The sequence below is a fragment of the Fringilla coelebs genome (genome assembly GCF_963513975.1).
Source record: "Fringilla coelebs genome assembly, chromosome: 5".
Classification (NCBI taxonomy): domain Eukaryota; kingdom Metazoa; phylum Chordata; class Aves; order Passeriformes; family Fringillidae; genus Fringilla; species Fringilla coelebs.
The window spans coordinates 340,444-355,896 of record NC_140033.1 but is presented as its reverse complement, the minus strand read 5'-3'; the positions used below and the strand labels follow the sequence as shown (position 1 = coordinate 355,896).

The window sequence follows — 15,453 nt, the reverse complement described above, 5'->3', positions numbered from 1 at the left end:
GGCCTTGTCCCCAGTCCCTCTGCAGCTCTCCTGGAGCCCCTGCAGGCCCTGGAATGTGCTGGAAGCTCTCCCTGGAGCCTTCTCCTTTCCAGTGAGCACCCCCAGCTCTCCCAGCCTGGATCCCTGGGAACTGAGGGGCTCCAGCCCTGCAGCAGCTCCGGGGCCTCCTCTGGGCTCTCTCCAGCAGCTCCAGGTCCCTGTCCAGGGGTCCCCTGAGCTGGAGTCAGTCCCTGTTTCCCAGGGCGGTCAATGGGCTCTGTCCTTACACAAATTCCCCAATTTCAGTCCCCAGAATACCCCTGGATCCAGGGAATGGGGACAGCCCCCTCCCTGGGGGGGTTTCCACCCTCCTCCTGAGGTTTTGGGCCCGTCCCTTGCCCTGACTGTCCCCGTGTCCCGCAGTGTCCCACCTTCAAGCGCGAGGCTGACTCCGAGGTCCCGGAGCCGTTCGCGGCCGAAGCCAAATTCTTCACGGAGTCACGGCTGCTCCAGAGGGACGTGCAGATTGTCCTGGAGAGCTGCCACAACCAGAACATCCTGGGCACCATCCTGCACCCGGTGAGTGCCAGCCCGGGCTGACTGCGGGGGCTGGGGACACTCTGGGGGTCGCAGGCCGCTCCCAGTGGGGGAACCGGGACTTGTGGTGGGTTTGGGACATCCTGGTCTGTGAGGAGGGCAGAGCCTGGGGGTGGCACTGGGAATTGTGGGCTGTTCCCCAGTGAGTTTGGGACATCCTGGGCTGTGTGAGCCGGGCAGAGCCCGGGGGTGTCACTGGTGGGGTCTGCAGTAGCACTGGGAGCTCAGGGGACATTGAAGGGGCTGTGCAGGTCCCCCCCAGCAGGGCCAGGGCCTGCGGGGCATCCTGCTGACCCTGGAGGGGATCCTGCTGACCCTGGGCCCTCTCCTGCTCCCCACAGAACGGGAACATCACGGAGCTGCTGCTGAAGGAGGGCTTTGCCCGCTGCGTGGATTGGTCCATCGCCGTCTACACCCGCGGCGCCGACAAACTGCGCGCGGCCGAGAGGTGGGGTGGGGATCCTGCTGATCCCTCTGCTCCTGCTGCTCCCAGCTGATCCTCTGCTCCCAGTGCTCCCAACTGATCCCATTGCTCCCTGCTGATCCTGCTGATCCCTCTGCTCCCATTGCTCCCAGCTGATCCCATTGCTCCCAGCTGATCCCATTGCTCCCTGCTGATCCTGCTGATCCTGCTGATCCTGCTGATCCCTCTGCTCCTGCTGCTTCCGGTGCTCCCAGCTGATCCCTCTGCTCCCAGTGCTCCCAACTGATCCCATTGCTCCTGCTGATCCCACTGTTCCCATTGCTCACTGCTGATCCCACTGTTCCCACTGCATCCAGCTGATCCCTCTGCTCCTGCTGATCCCAGTGCTCCCAGCTGATCCCTCTGCTCCCAGTGCTCCCAACTGATCCCATTGCTCCCTGCTGATCCTGCTGATCCCTCTGCTCCCACTGCACCCAGCTGATCCCTCTGCTCCCACTGCACCCAGCTGATCCCAGTGCTCCTGCTGATCCCACTGTTCCCACTGCTCCCAGCACCATGGGGTGCCCAGAGTGACTCCAGCCTCCCCCAGCCCCGCATGGCTGATCTGGGGTGGGATTGATGGGATCTCCCCTCCATCTCTCCCTGGAGCTTTGCTGGGAGTGCCACCTCCGGCAGGTCTGGGTGTCCCAGCCCCGGTGTCCCACTGTCCCCACCCCGCCAGGTTTGCCAAGGAGCGCAAGCTGAGGATCTGGAGGGATTACGTGGCCCCCACGGCAAACCTGGATCAGAAGGACAAACAGTTTGTGGCCAAGGTGAGTGGGGCTGAGAAGGGACATTTGGGCGCCAGGGGCAGAGCATGGGGTGGCCAGCTCCCAGTTTGGCCTCTCCATGGGTTTGGACAAACCCCAGAGGGGTTTCCCTTGGCTGGATCCCAGCCAGGGATCCCAGGGTGCTCTGGGATCTCCAGCAGGGCTGGAGTGGGAAGAGGTGCCAGGAGAAGAGAAGGAGCCCTGAGAGAGGGGCTTTGGTTTGTGGGCACGGACTGGGGGTGACCTGGCACCTCGCTCTGGTCAGCCAGGGACGCAGGAATGGGCTGACATCTCAAGTGATTCCTGATCCTGCCAGGAGAATGGCTCCCCACGGATCAATTCCTGATCCTCCCAGGGGAATGGCTCCCCATGGATCAATTCCTGATCCTCTCGGGGGATGGCTGCCCCATGGATCAATTCCTGATCCTCCAGGGGAATGGCTGCCCCCTGGATCAATTCCTGATCCTGCCAGGGGAATGGCTGCCCCATGGATCAATTCCCAATGTTCCCGGGGGAATGGCTGCCCCACGGATCAATTCCTGATCCTCCCAGGGGAATGGCTGCCCCATGGATCAATTCCTGATCCTCCCAGGGGAATGGCTGCCCCATGGATCAATTCCCAATGTTCCCAGGGGAATGGCTGCCCCACGGATCAATTCCCAATGTTCCCAGGGGAATGGCTGCCCCACGGATCAATTCCTGATCCTCCAGGGGAATGGCTGCCCCCTGGATCAATTCCTGATCCTGCCAGGGGAATGGCTGCCCCATGGATCAATTCCCAATGTTCCCGGGGGAATGGCTGCCCCACGGATCAATTCCTGATCCTCCCAGGGGAATGGCTGCCCCATGGATCAATTCCTGATCCTCCCAGGGGAATGGCTGCCCCACGGATCAATTCCCAATGTTCCCAGGGAAATGGCTGCCCCATGGATCAATTCCTGATCCTCCAGGGGAATGGCTGCCCCATGGATCAATTCCTGATCCTCCTGGGGGAATGGCTGCCCATGGATCAATTCCTGATCCTCCAGGGGAATGGCTGCCCATGGATCAATTCCTGATCCTCCAGGGGAATGGCTGCCCCATGGATCAATTCCTGATCCTCCCAGGGGAATGGCTGCCCCATGGATCAATTCCCAATGTTCCCAGGGGAATGGCTGCCCCACGGATCAATTCCCAATGTTCCCAGGGGAATGGCTGCCCCATGGATCAATTCCTGATCCTCCAGGGGAATGGCTGCCCCCTGGATCAATTCCTGATCCTCCCAGGGGAATGGCTGCCCCATGGATCAATTCCCAATGTTCCCGGGGGAATGGCTGCCCCATGGATCAATTCCCGATCCTCCCGGGGGAATGGCTGCCCCATGGATCAATTCCCAATGTTCCCGGGGGAATGGCTGTCCCACGGATCAATTCCCAATCCTCCCAGGGGAATGGCTGCCCCATGGATCAATTCCTGATCCTCCCGGGGGAATGGCTGCCCCATGGATCAATTCCTGATCCTCCAGGGGAATGGCTGCCCCATGGATCAATTCCCAATGTTCCCAGGGGAATGGCTGCCCCACGGATCAATTCCTGATCCTCCCAGGGGAATGGCTGCCCCCTGGATCAATTCCTGATCCTCCAGGGGAATGGCTGCCCCACGGATCAATTCCTGATCCTCCAGGGGAATGGCTGCCCCATGGATCAGTTCCTGATCCTCCCAGGGGAATGGCTGCCCCATGGATCAATTCCCAATGTTCCCAGGGGAATGGCTGCCCCATGGATCAATTCCTGATCCTCCAGGGGAATGGCTGCCCCATGGATCAATTCCCAATGTTCCCGGGGGAATGGCTGTCCCATGGATCAATTCCCAATGTTCCCGGGGGAATGGCTGCCCCATGGATCAATTCCCAGTGTTCCCAGGGGAATGGATGCCCCATGGATCAATTCCTGATCCTCCAGGGGAATGGCTGCCCCAGGTGTTGGTTCCCAGCTCTCCCAAAGGTTGGAGATGCTGCTGAACCCTTCTCCTGGTGGGTGCTGGTGTGTTCCCTGCCCATGGATGCCCGGGAATCCCTGCCCCGGCACGGACCCAAGGGTGCAGCCAGTGTGGGAGGGAGGTGAGGCAGTGTGGGCTGGTCCCGGTGGGGTGCGGGAGCTGCGGGATCCGGGCAGGATCCCTGGGATCAGCCCCACTAGATGGAGCTGCCGCCTCGCCCAGGCAGCGGAATTTCCCTGGGAATGGGCAGCAGCCACATTTCTTGGAAAGCCGGCCTGGTCCCTGCACAGGGTCGGGTCCTTCCAGCTGCTCTGGTCCTGCCAGGATCAGGATCATGTCCGAGCAACCTGGCCTCACCTGGGTGCTCCTGGGGGGTGCAGGACTGGGATCAAGCCTGGCAGCTCCTGGGGGAAAGCAGGAATGGGATCAAGCCTGGCAGCTCCTGGGGGAAAGCAGGAATGGGATCAAGCCTGGCAGCTCCTTGAAAAAGCAGGAATGGATGGGATCAAGCCTGGCAGCTCCTTGGAAAAGCAGGAATGGATGGGCTCAAGCCTTGGCAGACCCTGGGGAAAAGCAGGAATGGATGGGCTCAAGCCTTGGCAGACCCTGGGGGTCTCTTGGGTGCTGGGGGCTGAACGGAGCAGAGATGGAAAAGCTCTGGAGCTGCCGGGACAGCCAGGAGCTCCTGTGGCTGCTCAGAGCTGATCCCTGTGGCACGGCTGGTTCGTGTCCACTGGGGTGAGGTTGGGAATGGCTCCCGTGCTTGCTCAGGTGGCTGGGATGTGGCTGGGACAGCAGCAGAGCTCCCTAAAACCTGCCCAAACCAGGAAGGGTTGGCTGGGCATTCCCTGTGGGAGCAGTGCAGGGACACCGAGCTCAGAGGGGCTTCGGGAGGCCAGAATTGAGAGCCCATCCCTCAGGCTAAGGACGTGGCTGTCCCCTCTCCGTGGCGGTGACAAATGACACCCGGGCAGGTGTCCCGTGGGCACGGCAGGGCCGCGTGCCGGCGCTGGAACACCGGGAAGCGCCGCTGGCAGCGGCTGCCACCGGAGCTGTGCCAGGAGCTGTGCCAGGAGCTGTGCCAGGGCCGTCAGTCACGCTCCGCTCAGCTGCTGGAGGGGGCGGCTGGATGCTCCCGGCGCTTCCAAGATGCCGTGATTCTGTGGGCTAGCAGCAGGCGGGGCTCCCCCCAGTCTCTGGAAAGGGATGTCCGGGGTGGCTTTGGGATCAGCAGCATCTCCACCCGTCCCCAGAGGCGGCGGGGATCCAGCTTTCCCCCGGGAATGGTGGGCGCTGGCCCGCGGTGCTGGGGAGTGCGATCCCCGTGGGCTGGGGGGCAGAGTTTGCAGGATCCCCCAATTCCCTGGCTCTGCGGGAGCCCCCAAAGGCAGCGATACACCGCGTCCTGCTTTTCGGGGAGGAGACTGGAATTTCTCTGCCTGTTGGGTCGCTCCTGCTCTTCGCACGGGGCTCTGGAATTTGGCCTTTGGCAGCCGCAGCGCCCCCGCATTTCGGTGTCACTTTGGGGGCTTTTTTTTTTTTTCCCCCTTGCCCAGAATTGTAAGCGACAGGGAAAATGAGGGCAGATGCCCGCACGGCTGCAGTGCCAGCGCGGTCCCGCAGCTGGGCACGTGTCCGGCCTCCCCGGGGCTCGGCCGTGCCGGTACCGGGGCCGGTGGCGGGGCCGGGCACGGAGCGGGCGGGCAGGGATGGCGCCGGAGCCGCCTCCGTGCTCGGCACAGCGGGGCTCGTTCGCAGCGGCAGAGCTGACGCAGGAGCTGCTGGAAGGGGCTGCGAGGGGAGGGGGAGGAGGAGGAGGAGGAAGATCCCAACCTGCCTTTGCACCGTTGATCAACCGCGGCAAATCGGCTCCGGCTAATTTTGGCTGCGGCTGCCGGCGCTGGGCTGGGCTGGGCTGGGGGAGCAGGGGAGGCTTGGCCTCGGTTGTAGGTCTGGTGCCGGTGAGGGGCGAGGAGAAAAGAGAGGGATGGAAATGGCAAAGGGGCTGGAGGCTCTCTCCCGAAATCCCTACGTCAGCTCGTCTGGGAGCAGCGGGATTTGGGACACGCTGCGGAGCCGTGCCTGCGCTGGGCTGGGCTGGGAGCCATCCTCTGCAGGGGGGGCTGCGGCAGCGCGGCCCCGCTCCGCCAGCACCGGCCCCGCGGGCCGGGGGCTCCGGCAGCCCCCCGGCCGTGTCCCGCCCCTGCTCCCGCCCTGCCGCGCTCCGGCGGACGGGCTGAGCCCGGCCCAGCTCCTTTGATCCCGGGTTTTAGTCCCCTTGCCGGGAGCTCTGGTCGTGGCCAAATCATCCCGGAGCTCGGTGGGATGTGCCAGAGCCGAGCCTGGGAGCTGCTCCTGGGCTGAGCCGCGTGCCAAACCCTGCCAAAACCCCTCTAAAGGACAGCTTTGGGATGGCAGGGGGGACACGAGCCTCTCCTGGTGCTGGGCTCGGGCTCCCCAAGTGCCACCGTCCTTGTTGGGGTGCAGGAGGTCACCCTCAGCTTTGGGGATGCTCTCTGTGCATCCCAAGAGTGGATGCTGTCCTGGGACTGGGATGCTGTCCTAGGAGCACAGCAGTCAGGAGCTTTGGGAGTGGGGACATGTCCCCATGGTCTCCAGGCATGGGGGTCCTTGTCCTTCCCAGCTCCCAGGGAAACCGTCCCTAAAGGTCACATCCAGTCCCCCAGGGTCACATCCCAGCACCCCGGGGTCCCTAGATCTCAGCCCTGTGTCTGTCCCTGGCTGTTCCATGGATTGGGATCAGCATTTGGAATCAGCTGCGCCTTTAGGGCACATCCAGGGTTTGTGGGGGTGAGGCCGTGCTGCCAGACCCCCAGGAAGAGTGGAACTCCCGATTCTCTGAGGAAGAGCTGCTTCCCTCTCTGCTTCCTCCTCCTCAGGCTGGTCCTGACTCCGGGTCTGTGTCACCCCTGCCTGGGGCAGCCAGACTGGGAGGTTTTGTGTCCTGCACTGGTCCCAGTTCTCCCTCTCTGTATGCCCTCAGTACTGGGGACAAGCAAAGCCTGAGGTGGAAAACTGGAGGCTTTGTTGGGCCCAGCTCGTGCAGTGAGGAAAAGCATCTTCCCTGATAAATCTGGACAAGGGAGGGCTGCGAGCTCCGTGCCCTGGAGTGGTGATGGGATGGGGGTGACCAGGGTGGCCGGTGCCACAGGGACATTCCAGAGCTGCCCTCCCTGCTCCCAGCCCGGGGGGACGTGGGAAGCGGCAGCCGGAGCGTGCTGGCTCTGCAAGAAACAGCTGCAGAGCTTTAAAAAAATAATCCTTCCAATCCCGTTATCAAAGGGCCTCTCGCAGGCAGGAGAAGCCACAATAAATATTGGATAAGGGAAGTGGCTGCAGCGGGCTGGCAACGTGGGGGGAGACAAAAGCCCCGGCCCCGGGGCGGTGCTGAGACACCCGTTCTGTCACCATGTCACCCCCGTCACCCCCCGTGACCCTCCTGTCCTCCCTGCGGCTCCAGCAGGAGGAGGGAGCGGCTGCCCAGGCAGGGTGGGCACCTGGGCGTGCCCCTCGTGCTACCCTGCTCTGTCCTGGCTGGGACTGGCATCCCGTGGGAGCGCTGGCTCCAGGTGCTGTGTCCTGCTGTGCCCCGTGTCCTGCTGTGCCCCGTGTTCTGCTGTGTCCCTTGTCCTCCGGCATCCCATATCCTACTGCAGCCCATGTCCTGCAGGGACCCTTTGTAACTGGGTCAGGGCCCTGCAGGGACCCTGGAGGTCCCTCTGGGCTCCTGCTGCCACCCGGCTCTGTCCTGCCTGGGCGACACCATGTCCCTGCTCCAGGTGCCGTGTCCTGCTGCATCCTGTGTCCTACATCTGTGTCCTGCTGCATGTCCTGCTACATCCCATCGTCTGCCCCACCCGTATCCTGCTGCCTCCTGTATCCTACTTGCCGTGTCCTGCTACATCTGTGTCCTGCGTGTCCCATGTGCTGCTGTATCCTGTATCCTGCTGCATCCTGTGTCTTGCTATAGCCCGTGTCCTGCATCCCGTGTCCTGCTGCATTCCATGTCCTACATCCTGTATTCTGCTTCATCCTGTGTCCTGCTTCATCCATGTGCTGCTGCCTCCCGTGTCCTGCTGCATCTTATGCCCTGTTACATCCTATGTCCTACATCCTGTATTCTGCTACATCCTGTGTCCTGCTGCATCCTGTATCCTGCTTCATCCTGTGTCTTGCTACATCCATGGGCTGCTTCATCCTGTGTCCTGCTGAATCCCATGTCCTACATCCCATATCCCACTACATCCCATGTCCTGCTTCATCCCATGTGCTGCTACATCCATGTGCTGCTGCATCCCATGTCCTACATCCTCTATCCTGCTTCAACCCATGTGCTGCTGCATCCCATGTCCTACATCCCGTGTCCTGCACTCCCCTTGCAGCCGGCTCACCCCGGTGCAGGGTCCCCTGAGTCGGTCCTGCCGGGGAGGGACGCCGGGGGCCGGAGGGGCCCGGCCAGCCCCCGCTGCCGCTCCCGCAGGGATCGGGGCCGCGCCTCCGGGAGCCGCGGGAGCGCCGGGAGCCGCTGGCCGGCTGCTGCCTCCTGCCAGGGAACAAATGAGATGTGACCGCGGCTCCCGCGGCTCCGGGGAAGCATGTGCTGGATGTGTAATGGAGCGCGGGATCTGCCCCCGGAGCTGACCCGCAGCGGCCCTGGCTGCAGCAGCTCCGCTTCGCATCCTGCTTTTCCCAAGTCTTGGGCGGCAGGAAGGAGAGAGGCCGCTCCCTCCTCGCCCCTGGGTGCCCTGGAGCGTGAGATTGGATTACTCCACTTGGCAGGCACACGGCTTTGGGCTGCTTCTGCCGAGGAAACATCCAGGAGCTGGGAGCCGGAGAGGCCGGGACGTTCCCAGGGGCTTTGCTGTGCCCTGGCGATCCGTGGTGTCTGCTCGGATCAGAATTCCTTAAATCCTGCCCTCCCTCTGGCCCAGCACGCTGGGAGGGGCGGGTGTGACTGCTGGCAGAGAGGGCTGGAGTGGGCTCAGCTCCTGCCTCCCCCCGTGGCCCTGGGAATGTGTGTGGGATCGGGATCGGGCTGGATAAGCAGCAGTGGGAGCCTTTTGGACTGGGGGGACTGGGCTGTGCTGGGAGCAGGCAGGGGAAGGTTCCTGTCCTGCCACTGGGAATATCCAGCAGCTCCACTCAGCTGGGCTGGAGGACTGGGAATGTTAAACCCGTGTGTCCTGAGCCCCACTGGGATCCTCTCGCTCCCTCTGCCTGGAGCCAGGCTGGGAATTCTGAGAGTGTCCAGCCTCGAGAAGGAAATTCTTCAGGGAGAGCTCAGAGCCCCTGCCAGGGCCTGAAGGGGCTCCAGGAGAGCTGCAGAGGGACTGGGGACAAGGCCTGCAGGGACAGCACCCAGGGAATGGCTCCCACTGCCAGAGGGCAGCCATGGATGGGATCTTGGCAATGAGGAATTCCTGCCTGGGCTGGGATTGCCAGAGCAGCTGGGGCTGCCCCTGGATCCCTGCAGTGTCCAAGGCCAGGCTGGACACTGGGGCTGGAGCAGCCTGGGACAGTGGGAGGTGTCCCTGCCATGGCAGGGGTGGCACTGGAGGGGCTCTGGGGTCCCTTCTCACCAAACTCATTCCAGGATTCCCTGACTTTATGATCCTGATTAGTTTGCTCCCACCACGGGCCGTCCTTGCTCTCTCCCCCCTGAGTATCATCCCTTGTCCAGGTTCCACCTGCTGCTCCTGCCCCTCTGGAATTGCCTCTGGAATGAAACCCAGGGGGCTGAGCCCTGGCACGGGACACATACAGCTGGCAGTGCCCTGGTGTGCCACATGTCACCATGCCAGGAGCCACATTCCCCTGGTGACAGCCAGGATGGGGCTGAGGCTGCTCACAGTGCTGGGGGTGGCAGGCAGGGTGGCAGAGCCGGTGTCACGGTGTCACCTGGCCCGTGGTGTGCCCAGGTGGCCGCTGTCCCCACGCTCAGCTCTGTCTCTGTCCCCAGGTGATGCAGGTGCTCAACGCCGACGCCATCGTGGTGAAGCTCAACTCCGGGGACCACAAAACCATTCACCTGTCCAGCATCCGGCCACCGCGGCTCGAGGGGGACAGCGCCCAGGTGACACTGCGGGGACAGCGCCCAGGGAGGGGACAGCGCCTGGGGACACTGCGGGGACAGGGCCCAGGGAGGGGACAGTGCCTGGGGACACTGCGGGGACAGCGCCCAGGGAGGGGACAGCGCCTGGGGACACTGCGGGGACAGGGAGGGGGTGGGAGGAGGGTGGGAAGGGGCCGGGCAGGGGGACAGGGTCGTCTCTGTGTGGAGCCCCCTCCTGTGGGGCTCCTGTTCCCTCTGGGATGCCCATGCCCCCTTTCCCTTCCTGTGGGAGCCGATCCCATGGGATGCAGGAGGCCTGGGAAGGGCTGGAGTGTGCACTGATGGCTGCAGGGAGATGGCTCCGTCCCTCTTCTCCTGCCTCAGTTTCCCCGTGTTCTGTGGGTGCTCCGGCCGGGGGCGTGGGATGTTCCTTAGGGATGTCTGTGCCTGTGGCCTCACGCCCCCGCGTCCCCATCCATGGGGCAGGCACGGGAGGCTGCACAGCTGCTCCTGAGTGGGTGAATCCTTGGTTTTCCTTCCCCTGGGCCGTGGGGCTGGCTGGGTCTGGGAGCTCTCCCCTCCCCGGAGGAGCAGCGGCTGTGTCCCGGGCTCCGAGGGAGGCTGGGGCCAGCTCGTGACCCGGCTCGGATGGATGGGTTCCCGGCGGGCGCTGGGACGTTGGGGAGGGCGGGAAGAGGCCGCATTGTTCCCGCACAGCTTGCTCTCTGCTCTCCGCGTTTGAGGCTCTCTCGGGCCGGCGCCGCTGGAGCCGGACCCGAGCGCGCGGCAGGGACATGAAAGGGCCGGGATGAGCTGGGATTGGGCACAGGGAGTGCCCTTGGCCCTGCGCAGAGCTCCGCAGCTGGGCCGGGAAACAGGACATGGCCGCGGCCCCTGCGGCACACGCTGGGCGCCCTTGACCCTGCCCGGAGCTCCGGGGCTGTGCCAGGAGTGGGGGTGAGGGATCAGTCCCTGTGTCACACACAGAGTGTCCCTGACTGTGCCCAGGGCTGTGCAGGATGAGGGATCAGTCCCTGTGTCACACACGGAGTGTCCCTGACTGTGCCCAGGGCTGTGGGGCTGTGCAGGAGTGGGGATCAGTCCCTGTGTCACACACAGAGTGTCCCTGACTGTGCCCAGGGCTGTGCAGGAGTGGGGATCTGTCCCTGTGTCACACACAGAGTGTCCCTGACTGTGCTCAGAGCTGTGCAGGATGAGGGATCAGTCCCTGTGTCACACACACAGTGTCCCTGTCTGTGCCCAGGGCTGTGGGGCTGTGCAGGATGAGGGATCAGTCCCTGTGTCACACACAGAGTGTCCCTGACTGTGCCCAGGGCTGTGCAGGAGTGGGGATGAGGGATCAGTCCCTGTGTCACACACAGAGTGTCCCTGACAGTGCCCAGGGCTGTGCAGGAGTGGGGGTGAGGGATCAGTCCCTGTGTCACACACAGAGTGTCCCTGACAGTGCCCAGGGCTGTGCAGGAGTGGGGGTGAGGGATCAGTCCCTGTGTCACACACAGAGTGTCCCTGACAGTGCCCAGGGCTGTGCAGGATGAGGGATCAGTCCCTGTGTCACACACAGAGTGTCCCTGCCTGTGCCCAGGGCTGTGGGGCTGTGCAGGAGTGGGGATCTGTCCCTGTGTCACACACAGAGTGTCTCTGACTGTGCCCAGGGCTGTGGGGCTGTGCAGGATGAGGGATCAGCCCCTGTGTCACACACAGAGTGTCCCTGACTGTGCTCAGAGCTGTGGGGCTGTGCAGGAGTGGGGATCAGTCCCTGTGTCACACACAGAGTGTCCCTGACTGTGCCCAGGGCTGTGGGGCTGTGCAGGAGTGGGGATCAGTCCCTGTGTCACACACAGAGTGTCCCTGACTGTGCCCAGGGCTGTGCAGGATGAGGGATCTGCCCCTGTGTCACACACAGAGCGTCCCTGACTGTGCTCAGAGCTGTGGGGCTGTGCAGGAGTGGGGATCTGTCCCTGTGTCACACACAGAGTGTCCCTGACTGTGCCCAGAGCTGTGCAGGAGTGGGGATCTGTCCCTGTGTCACACACAGAGTGTCCCTGACTGTGCCCAGGGCTGTGCACGAGTAGGGATCAGCCCCTGTGTCACACACAGAGTGTCTGACTGTGCCCAGAGCTCTGGGGCTGTGCCAGGAGTCAGGATAATGGATCAGCCCCTGTGTTACAGAGTCTCCTTCACCCCTTACAGCTCCAGAGCTGTTGCAGGAGTTGGAATGAGGGATTGATTCCTGTGTCACACAGAGGCTCCTTGACCCTGCTTACAGTTTTGGAGCTGTTCCAGAAACTGGAATGAGGGATTGATCCCTCTTCACAGAGTCTCCGTCCCACTCGGAGCTCGGGAGCTGCTCTGGGAGCCAGGATGTGGCTCTGATCCCTGTGTCCCTTTCTGGGACAGCACTGGGGGTGCAGGAGCTGGGCACTCCCTGCTGTCTCTCGGTGCCAGTCCAGCAGGGGCTCCTCGGGGCAGGGCTTTATCCCCATGTTGCTGCTGTTCCCTCTGTTAACTCTGTTCCCTCCGTGGCCTGTGTGCCTGGAGCTGTGGGATCACAGAGCTCCTGAGACCCTCAGAGCGCCTGCCTTGTTCCTGGCACATCCCTCCTCCTCCTCCTCCTCCTCCTTCAGCGCCTCTGGAGATGCCGGGAAGGCTCCTGGGAAGGCTCCTGCCCGTGCACACGAGGAGGGCCGAGCTAGGATTGCTCCAAACCCACCTTTTCCAGGCTGTTTTCCATCCTGGAGCAGCACGGCCAGCCTGGCCGTGCCGGTGGGCGACAGCTCCCGAGGTGACCCCGCGTTGCTGTGGGAACGGGAATTTGGAAATTCCTGCCTCCCTGCACGCCGCCTTGCTCTGGCCACACGGAATTGCGGATACCTTCCCAGATCCCCTCTCGCCGCTGCTCCTCTGGCACGGGCTCGGCGGGAGCGGCGGGATCCCCTCCGGAGCGGCCGCAGTCTCCAAGGAGACTGCAGAAAGGCAGCGGCCCGCCCGCCCGGCGCGGAGGGATCCACTCAAAACCCTCCGGGAGCGGCCCCGGGGCCGCGCGGCGCTGCTCCCCCGAACCCCGGAGCTCCCGGGGCCCCGCAGCGGGGCTCTGAGCATCCCCGGCACCCCAGGGTCACCTCCCGGCACCCCGGGGTCACCTCCCGGCACCCCGAGATCCCTGGATCCCAGCCCTGTGTCTGTCCCTGGCTGTTCCATGGATTGGGATCAGCATTTGGAATCAGCTGCGCCTTTAGGGCACATCCAGGGTTTGTGGGGGTGAGGCCGTGCCAGACCCCCAGGAAGGGTGGAACTCCCGATTCTCTGAGGAAGAGCTGCTTCCTTCTGCCTCCTTTTCTTCCTCCTCCTCTTCCTCCTCCTCCTCCTCCTTGGGCTGGTCCTGGCTCCAGTCTGTGTCACCCCTGCCTGGGGCAGCCAGACTGGGAGGTTTTGTGTCCTGTACTGGTCCCAGTTCTGCCCCACCGGGGTCTCCCCGAGGTCCCTCTGGCCTGGGATGCTCCTGTTAAATCCAATTATTTCTCCCTGGGTTTCATCCTTCCGTAGCTCTGTCATGTTTCCGTCCCTGGTGCTGTCATTAATTACCTGGCAGTGCAATTAATGATGGGTTTGCTCCTCCCTTCCACACCAGCAGTTAAAATTATGGAAAAAGCATCCAAGAATTCAACAAGGGACCAAACTCACCCTTGCTGGGGCTCAGGGTGGGGACCCCCATCTTGTCTGCCATTCCAGAGGTGGATCTGGAGCTCAGGGAGTGTGGACACATCTGTTTATGGATCAAATATTAGCATGGACATGTCTCCGTGGGCACATCCGTGGAATGTGTCAGGATTTACGAAAATCCACGGGAATATTTATAACATCTGAGCATTTATTGAAAATCCACCAGTGGAGGGGTTTGGGCTGTGCTCCCAGGGAACAGGGACAGTGGAGAGGGAACGGCCTCAGGGTGGACACCAGCAGGAATTTCCCCTTGGAAAGGGGGGTCAGGCCTTGGAAGGGGAAATTTGGAATCCCCATCCCTGGAGGTGTGCAAGGAATTCCTGGAGGTGGCACTCAGGGCCCTGGGCTGGGGGCAAGGTGAAGATTGGGCACCACCAGGACTCGGTGACCTTGGAGGGCTTTCCCAGCCTCAGCAATCCTGGGATCCTTATAAATTCTAGGGACGTACATAGCTTTATTTAATATAAAATATAAAATGTATAAAATACCATTCAGGGCTGACTCCAGGCTCCTCTGGAAGGCTTTTCCCCCCAGTGCCCCTCTGAGGGCTCTTCCCAGCCTCTTCTCCCTGCTGGAGCAGGAGCACCGGGATATCGCAGCTCCGTCGGGAATCCCATCCCGACCTGCCGAGCGCTAATTGCTGCTCCCACGGCTCCGGATGGAGAGATGGGAAGTGACAGACGGAAAACGGAGTGTGATGGGATCCTGCAGCCTTTCATCTCCAGCCTTTCATCTCCCTGTGCTGGATGAATCCTGGGAGTGACGGCCGGGAATGTCATGGATCGGGATGGAGATGATCTCCTGCTGCTCCAGGTGCTGCCCTGCCACCGTGGGGTGGGGGAACAGCTGGAAAACCTCACCTGGATGGGTGGAATCTTCATCAAGATAGCTGGAAGCTCACTGGAATGGCTGGAAGCTCACTGGGATAACTGGAGCCTCTCCCTGGGATGGCTGGAACCTCTCCCTGGGATGGCTGGAACCTCTCCCTGGGATGGCTGGAATCTCTCCCTGGGAAGCCTGGAATCTCTCCCTGGGAAGGCTGGAATCTCTCTCTGGGAAGCCTGGAATCTCTCTCTGGGAAGGCTGGAATCTCTCTCTGGATGCAGCCCCTATCTGAGGCTGCGAACATGGGATGCTCCAGTCCCTGGGATGCTCCAGGTGCCTGTGGATGCAGGGAAGCTGTTCCTGAGGTGCCCCCAGTGCTCAGCCCCTGAACCCTGTGGCAGGGTTTGGGATCCATGCATTTTGGGGATGGATCCTTCCTGTTCCCTGGAGCAGTTGCCTGGCCTTGGATCCATCCAGAAGCCACGCTGAGCCGTGTCTTGCAGTTCCATGGGATGGAAGGAAGAGCCAGTTCCTGGGAAGAGTGAGGGGGGCTCAGACCTGCTGGATCCAGCTCTGGTGATTCTGCCTCAGAGCTTCCCTGGGTGTTGGTGCCACCACCCTTCCCAGAGTTTGGGATATTTCCATTCCCTTTTCCAATCACCAGCTCGTTCCCTTGGACAGCCACATTCCAGGCCCCGTCAGCCGCTCCGGCGGAATTTTCTGGATTGCGGCAGTTGCAGCACAAATCTGCTCCAATCCCCAATTTATCTAAATTGATCTCTTAATTGGGAATTCTCTGGAGGAGGGGGAGTCAAGCACATGGATCCTGATTCAACGGGAGGAGCAGGGAACAGGCAGCCTGCTGGGAGTGGGCTGGGAGCTGGGGAGCTGGAACTGGGGCAGTGCCCCTGCCCAGAGCAGGGACCTGGAGGCTGCCAGGGCTCCAGGGTTTGGGGGCTTTTGGGAGCCCTGGAAGTGGGATTGGGAGTGGAGATATCCCAGCTCCTTTCCCAGCTGCTCCAGGACTC

General features: G+C 62.4%; 1 protein-coding gene across 1 annotated transcript in view; it reads left to right on the top strand.

Moving 5' to 3' along the window:
- Positions 1 to 15,453, top strand: part of SND1 (staphylococcal nuclease and tudor domain containing 1) — a 74,102-nt gene that overhangs the window by 11,125 nt on the left and 47,524 nt on the right. The window contains exons 7-10 of the mRNA XM_084206083.1: positions 403 to 558; positions 918 to 1,024; positions 1,722 to 1,812; positions 9,767 to 9,880. Coding sequence (XP_084062209.1) covers positions 403 to 558; positions 918 to 1,024; positions 1,722 to 1,812; positions 9,767 to 9,880 — 468 coding nt within the window. The remainder of the gene's footprint in view (positions 1 to 402; positions 559 to 917; positions 1,025 to 1,721; positions 1,813 to 9,766; positions 9,881 to 15,453) is intronic.